Source organism: Poeciliopsis prolifica, unplaced genomic scaffold, assembly GCF_027474105.1.
Source record: "Poeciliopsis prolifica strain line A6 unplaced genomic scaffold, Auburn_PproV2 SCAFFOLD001, whole genome shotgun sequence".
Classification (NCBI taxonomy): Eukaryota; Metazoa; Chordata; class Actinopteri; order Cyprinodontiformes; family Poeciliidae; genus Poeciliopsis; species Poeciliopsis prolifica.
This window is the reverse complement of record NW_026562376.1, coordinates 17,947,137-17,955,226: the sequence shown is the minus strand read 5'-3', so window position 1 is coordinate 17,955,226 and position 8,090 is coordinate 17,947,137. Positions and strand designations below refer to the sequence as shown.

General features: G+C 42.0%; 1 protein-coding gene across 1 annotated transcript; it reads left to right on the top strand.

Annotated features, from left to right (window-relative positions):
• The first annotated feature begins 1,338 nt into the window (after positions 1 to 1,338).
• LOC129364752 (zinc finger BED domain-containing protein 5) lies at positions 1,339 to 2,742 on the top strand. The gene has a single exon (XM_055037610.1). The coding sequence runs from the start codon at positions 1,339 to 1,341 to the stop codon at positions 2,740 to 2,742; it is 1,404 nt and encodes a 467-aa protein (XP_054893585.1).
• Positions 2,743 to 8,090: the final 5,348 nt, after the last annotated feature.

Below are 8,090 nucleotides of genomic sequence, written 5' to 3'. Positions count from 1 at the left end.
GTGCCAGAATGTGTTGATAAAACCTGTTCACAAACTGTTATTATGTCAATGAATTCTTAAAATTACATAATATTATTGAAGATCTTTTCATTCCCTTCAGGAACTAATAATAAAATGCGACTGTTTATTTACTCGCTGTATAAATCATGGACTATAATCATACATCAGCTAAATTCTCAAGAAACTGGAGGGATTTATTGATATAAATTGGCAGTAAACAGATAAAAACTGCATTGATATGACTGATAATATAATATTTAATCACACTTAGTGTTTAGTCTAATCTGTGGAGGGCCACATAAAAAGCTATGGCGGGCCGGATTTGGCCCCCGGGCCTTGAGTTTGACACATGTGTTGTAAAGCTTTCACACCAGTCTGTACGCCTTTACATCGGTATTGATCATCGTCCTGTTTCTGCTTATTCGAACTCTTGAAAATATTTCAGGTGAAATTCTGGCTGGTAAGGAACAAAAAATTTGGGGGAAAAGCATCGTTTCTGGGGCAGCTTGTTCTAATCTCATTGAGCTTGAACCCTCCGGCTTCAAGCTGAAGCTGAAGCCGGAGGGTTGCTGTTTTCGTGGGGACATGTCGTGAATGCTGATGCACTCCTCAGACTAAGCCAGTGCTTCTCAAATAGTGGGGCGCGCCCCCCTTGGGGGGCGCGGTGCGATACCTGGGGGGCGTGTGATCCTGGGGAACAGGCTTTTTTTTGGCCGAACTAGTATAAAGTGTAATTGCGCACAGTAGGCGGCAGTGGCGCTCTCATTGTTACTTCTGTCACGTTTGCGACAGTGCAACATTTTACGACTTACAAGACAACAGGTTTGCCATGGTTACCAGTGTTACGTCAACAAAAAGCTCCGACTGCGTTCTGTCTATGGCCTCCGTTATTCAACAACCCCCAACATGAAAAAGTTTTTAACAGGGATGAAAAGAAACGCGGAGAGAGTCAAAGATGAGACAACAGAAAGTGAACCGAAAGCTAAGAAGAGAAAATATGACGAAGCGTATTTAGCGCTTGGCTTCACTGTGACTACAGTTGGAGAAGAGGAAAGACCGGTGTGTTTGCTGTGTCTAAAAATGCTCGCAGCGGACAGCATGAAGCCAAATAAATTAGCGCGTCACTTAAATACTTTACATCCCAATCACGCCGATAAGCCGCTAGAGTTTTTTCAGCGAAAACGTGCTGAATATTGCCAACAGTCATCCCGCTTTGTGAAGGCTACTTCAGTAAACCATCGAGCGCTGCTAGCATCATATAAGGTGGCGTACCAAATTGCGCAGTGCAAAAAGCCCCACACCATAGCAGAGGAGCTGATACTGCCTGCAGCAGTAGACATGGTCTCTGTCATGCTGGACGACGCCAGTGCAGCAAAACTAAAAACTATCCCTCTGTCCAATGACACTGTCGCCAGACGTATAGATGACATTGCCAACGATCTTCAAGAACAGCTGGTAGATAAACTCAAAGACAAACGTTTTGCTTTACAATTTGATGAAGCAACTGACAGCAACAAAGACTGTCTGTTTATTGCTTATGTACGTTTTGACTTGGCAAACTCCCTGTGTGAGGATCTACTTTTTTGTAAATATGTCAGAGACAGAGCCACAGCTGAAGAGCTATTCAAACTCCTGGACTCCTTTTTGACTGAGAATGGGCTAAAGTGGGAGAACTGCATTGGTGTTTGCAGTGATGGTGCACAAACCATGGCAGGGAAGAGAAAAGGACTTAGGGCACTCATCAAGACAGCCTCACCTCATGCTGAGTGGACACACTGTATTATACACAGAGAAGCACTTGCATCCAGGCAACTTTCCCCTGAATTAAGTGAGGTTATGACTGACATCATAGGTGTAGTCAATTTTATAAAGACCAGACCACTAAAAACAAGAGTCTTCTCTGCCATCTGTGAGGAGATGGGAGCTGAACATCAAGCTGTGCTCTATCACAGTGAAGCAAGGTGGTTGTCACGAGGAAAAGTCTTGTCCCGAGTTTTTGAGCTCAGAGAGCAAATAAGAGTGTTTTTGGAGCAGGAGCACAAGTATGAAGTGGCAGAAAAATTTTGTGATGAGAACTTCCTGGGTAAACTGGCCTACCTGAGTGACATATTTGGAAAGCTAAATGAACTGAATCTACAGCTTCAAGGGAAAGATAAACACCTCCCGCAGGTCACAGACAAGATTAGCTCTTTCACCCGAAAGCTTGCAATGTGGGGCAGGCAACTTGATGAAGGAAACACAGATTCATTTGAAAACCTGCATGAATTTGTGGACACTAATGACTATGATGCTATCTCAGTGATTCCACACATTAAGCAGCATATTTCTTCACTGATGGGATTCTTTAAAAAGTACTTCCCTGAAAACAGTTCCCAGTATGACTGGGTGAGAGACCCTTTCAGTGCACCAACTCCAACTGGTTTCAGCTCTGCAGAAGAGGAGCAGTTCATTGACATGACGTCTGACTCCACATTGAGACTGAGGTTCACATCACAGATACTCAGTGCATTCTGGCTGAGTGTAGAGAGGCAGTATCCACTCTTAGGGGAGAAAGCTATAAGCATTCTGCTTCCTTTTGCAACATCTTACCTTTGTGAGATTGGCTTCTCTGCTGTTGCTGCACTGAAGACCAAGTACAGGTCCCAGCTAAACATTGAGCAGGAGCTGAGAGTTGCACTATCATGCTTTGAACCTCGCTTTGAAAAACTGTGCACATCAAAACGTGCTCATTGTAGCCATTAAACCTGACTTCCTCCTCATTTTGATAAAAAAAAGACAGAAAAAATCAGCACAAATTGTTTAATTCATTTTTGTTTTGTAGGTTCAAGTGTTTTATATATTGTGCTCCTGAGTTAATGTTGCTGAACTGAATATAAATTAGTTATTATTTTTTTAGTTTTTGTAGTTTATTAGTTATTATAATTATTAAATATTATTTATTGATTTGATTTAATTTTGCAATGGTGCAATTAGTTGGTCAAACATGTTTACAGTTTAAACAAGGATTTATTTATTTTTAATTTCAGGCATTGATGCACTTAAAATCTTTTCTGTTGCAGACTTAAAACACGATTTAATAAAGTTATACTTTGTAAGTTTGACCATATGTCTTTCTTTTTTCTTTAATGTTAAGAAGGAAAAAATGTTATGCAGAGATGGATAGTCACGGTGGGGAGTAGGGGGCGCGAATAGTTTTCTTCTTGCTAGGGGGGCGTAACGGAAAATAATTGAGAAGCACTGGACTAAGCACTGGCGAAGCTGAGGCCTCTGATTGATATTCTGTGGCAGCACTTGTTAGCATGCACCATCTAGTCTCTAATCTCCTAAAAACGCCAATAAAAAGGGGAACACACACACGCACATAAACACGGATAGGCCTTTCACTCTTGTCCTTGGCCTAAAGTGCTGAAGGGAGATTAAATTCCCCATTACTCCTTTTCTTGGTGGGGTATAGGCAGGATGAAAAATAGCCTTGTGGGTCTAATCCCAAAGACACTCAGCACGCTCACATTGTTCTCCCAGGGTGCACTTCTTCTGGCTTCCCGTGCTGCCATGGCGACGGGTCGTTGTAAACCCATTAGCGGACTTGTCGTGAGACTTCAGGCCCGAACGCGCAAATCAGGAATCCGGCGTGTGCAATTTAAAAACCACGCTTAGACAAACACAGGGCCCTCCCTCGCGCTCTGCTTTACGGTGATTATGGCGGTCGCCGCTGTCTTAGCACAAGACGAAAACATGCACGTTTGGCGCAAGGGGAAATGCAGCAAGGTGAGGAAATAATAAATGAAAAAAAAAAAAAATCCCCTTCAATACTGGATCTCAATGAAGAGTGGTGCTAGAAGCCCGGCTCACAGCCAGGAGACCATTACCAATTCCCCCGCGGCTGCTGGAGTGAAGGTTGTGTGTGCCAGAGGAACGCAAGTACCACTGAGCATTCGTGTGTGTGTGTGTGGGTGTGTGTGTGTGTGTGTCTATTGGGGTGTGCTTCCCAGCTCTTGAATTTGTGCCTTCCCATGACCCCTATACCTGCTAAAAACAAAAAAAGAAAAAAGAAAAAAAGAAAAACAGGGGTTAGCCACAACAACTAGTTAAACAGTAACTAGTTGTTACAAAGCAGGAGTGGAGGCTCCAAACACCTGGTTATTGAATAAAATGTAAAATTTTAATTCAAAATAGGAGCATATTGATCTTTAAAAAGCTTAAATAGTAATGTAAGGTACGTTTTTTTACGTAGCACATTTTCAGCAACAAGGCAATTCAAAGTGCTTTACACGAATTAGAGGAAATACAAGATAAAAGAACAGCAAGAGGAACATAAAAGTATGGAAAACTACATATTGGTTCCCCATGTTTTTTATTTGAGAGTGCTATGAGAGGAAGGTGGTTGACGACAGAGAGGGAAGACATGCGACGAGGGTCACCAGGCCGGGAATCAAACCTGCGACTGCCGTGTCGAGGACTAAGCCTACTTTATATAGGCTATGCTTACCCCCCGCACCACCACAGCTCCCCATGTTTAGTAAGAATAACAACTTATAAACCGGTATGGGATTTCTCTGGATTCATGACTTGATAAAACTAGATGTTGGTTCTTCATGTTTGATTCCACAAAGTAGACGGTCCTGAATGTAATGAGTAGTTTCTCTAGACGAGTTTCTCTGGGTTTTACGTTTGTTCTAATTCCTGAAGTATGTAAACTAAATGTTCCTGTAGTCGCATGACAAAACCAATCTGAAAGTTTTATGTCAAGTTAATTCAACTAACAAGCTTTCTTAAGTATGTCTGGCTTATTAACAGCGAGCATAAACTATATGGATGTGGATTTATTGTCCAAATTACAGGCTTCTTTTGATTAGTTGCTGTTTTGTTGTTGTTGTTTTTTCTCTCAGTTGAAGAAGCAATCTTAAAAATAAAGGCTTTAATAATGATTTTGTTTACGAATCAAAGGCCGTCTGCAGCCAGGGATCTTTGGGACTTGACAAAACCCAAAGTGAGAAACGTGTCGCCACTGTGTTTCCACGAATAAATGCCCTCCAAGCCGCCGCGACGAGCCGCCCTCATGGATATCCGCACGACAGCCTTCGATGTCTTCGGAGAAACCACAAGAAGACGAATGAACTCCCACGCTCGTAGGCGAGGGGGAAGCGTGGAGGAAAATGCATCAGCCTCGGCTCGGTCGAGTTCAAAGTTCAGCGACGGGCAGCTCTGTGGTTTAGTTTGGCATTTTGGCTGTGATTCACAGCATGCTGTGTCCTAACGGTTGAAAGGCTTTGCTGCCCCTTTTCTTTATTAATTTTTAGATGTTAAGCTCAAGTTTTTTTTAACAAAACACAGCCTGCGCATTCAGATCATCTGTCCCTGATTAGCTTGCCTTGTTTTAATCAAATTCTTATAAAATTAAGATCATGCGGCCAGGATGTCTTTTGCGCCACTTTATTTTTGTGAAATTTACCATCTCTTTCTGGTGAAGTAAATCCCCCTTCTCAGAAGGGATAATGTTGTTTTCCGCTCGCCAAGAGAATAACATTTACTTATTTACTAATCATACATTCAAAACAAAATGCAGGGTGCGTGTTGAGCTCGGCCGCAGGAATGACAAAAAGAGATTAATTCGCCCAACATCATAAAAAAGTGCCCTGCGTGAAGCCAAAGCAGAGGCCAACTCAAGAAAATGGCATCCAAGTCTCTCCTTATTTATTTATTTATTTTCCATCGCTTGTTTTCAGAAACATAACCCACTGCTCTGTGTATGAACCAGCTGCGGATAATCTCTGTACTGTATGCTGAAAGAAAATAACCATACTGGCTGCATTTCCATAGATTGTAAAATTACGCAGATTATTACAAAAATAAATTCGCTTTATGGAAACGCACCTATTTTGATAAAAAGTTCATGAGCCAGGATGAGGTAGGCTTTTTGTTGTTTTTTTTTTTTTTGGCAGTATCAAAATGAGTGTATTTCGCAAAAATGCATTGGAAACACTTTTTTCGCATCACGCAAGTCATGTGATCAACAACTAGACGTTACTACGGAAATGACGAGGAAGAGGATGGGTTGGGAGGACGATGGCGCGGCGTGTTTTTTGACGACTTTTCTGCGTGAACAAACCGATTTTACTTGAGTTTCCTATTTAATGGAAACACAGCAATTGGAAAATTTGAATTTTGTCCCACATTCTTACGCCCATTTTGTAACGGAGACGCAGCTAGCGTGAGTCAGACGTACAGTCACGCTGCCAAAGCAATTCAACACACTTCACCTCTGACTAAGCTGCGTTCTGTTGGCGCGGCAAAGTTAAACATTTTCAACAAGTTATTCGCTCATGCCGTGATCCTTTAGTTCGTGGCCCGCTGACGTTGCGTGAGGGCGCGGCCGCTCCTGCCTGCACCACCGTTCACCTGTGTCTAATCGCCTCATGACGCCACTGCTTGAGGACCACAAGGACTCTCCGTCAAAGCATGAATGTCAACACTGGTGGCAGTAATCAAGCTGTCTTTGTGTGATGTCGTCTGTCAAAATTATAAACTTAAACTCACCTTACCTTAAATCTATATCATTGCAGATATTATAGATTTATTAGACAGAGTGAAGAATTTCTTGTCATTACGATGATCACCAGTGCCTGAAAACTTGTTAATATTGTGAAAGACGGATGTATTGGAAACTCGTGGAGTCACACCCACCATGTACAGACAAATCATTTATACGGGCTACAAATATCTTAAAAAAAAGACCAAAAAACTAACTGGTTGACCATCCTTTCAGATAAAAGTCCAATTTACAGTTCATTTGCAAATGGCGGTCGCAGCCTGTGACAACATGCACAATACTGCGCGTGTTGTAGACGGACGCACAATCACCTCCAGCGTCACAGTCCATGAGAAGACCGCATGCTAATATTCCTTCGTGGACGTGTTGACGGAGGAGTATGCCGTGACTGCAGGCGAGCGGACGTGCCTGGCTGCCATCGGCTGGTTGAAAGTTGGGAGTTACATTCAGAGTTGGAGAAAAGACAGAAGAGAACAAAATACTGTTTATCTCGCCCTGCTTTCGTGGGTTACAGTCTTGCGTCTGTTTAGTTGGACAGCTATCAAAATCTTGATTTGAAATAAATGTTACAACAGGGAGTCTAAGGCTTGACTAAAAGTCTGTTAGTCATGTAGGCTCTGGGAATTGTTTTAGCCACATCCAGATCCAATCCAACCCAATTCATGGATATTTTTAAGGAGTCTCTGAAAATCTGTATTGATCGTCTGTTGTTGGTCTATATCTGGACATGTATAATAACAGACTGTGATTGGATCTATCACGCCATGTGACTTAGCAGCTACAGTTCTCTTGAATGACCTCAACATAAACTGCAAAGCACTAAACCCTTTGCCGTCAGCCATCATCCACCAGGCCACTACTCTCAGTTTTTAGATCAGCTCTCAGAGTTTTTCTTATATTAACACTAATAAGGTCATCATTTTACCGTTCATGTTGATGCTGAAAGTGACAGCCTAAATGTTTAGACTTAATCAGCTTTCCTAAAAGACTCCACAGACCCACCCGCTCCTGTCGTTGACACTCCTTGTGTTGTGTCAACACAATGGCATGATCTCAAAGTGAACGTTTGTGCTACTTTTAAAGGAGGACTGATCTGTATCAGACAATTATGTAGCAACTTTTGAAGAAGCTGTTGCATTTTTTTTTAATTTCATTAATGTCACTGAAAAACACAGATGGTAGAAATGTAATCAGTAGCCCGTCACAAATTGACGGTCCTGGTCTTAGTGTTACTTCCTTGTTTCCTGTGACATTAGACAAGATAGCTAATAATAATTACCCTTAAACAGAAGGTAATTATGAGGCTGTCTCCTTGGTTTAACTTCAAAGCACAACACTAGGAAATCGGAGAGAAAATGTCACTTCACACATCGAGGGGAGCTCTGCTTAATCTGGAAAAAAAGCCCACTGTCGTATAAAAAGATTTTGTCACGCTAGCATAGCATATTTTTCTTCATTAATAGAGGAGAAAAATAATAATCCTAAGTTTCTTTTGAGTACAGTTGCCAAACTTTCACAGACTCATAGCTCTGTGGAGCCA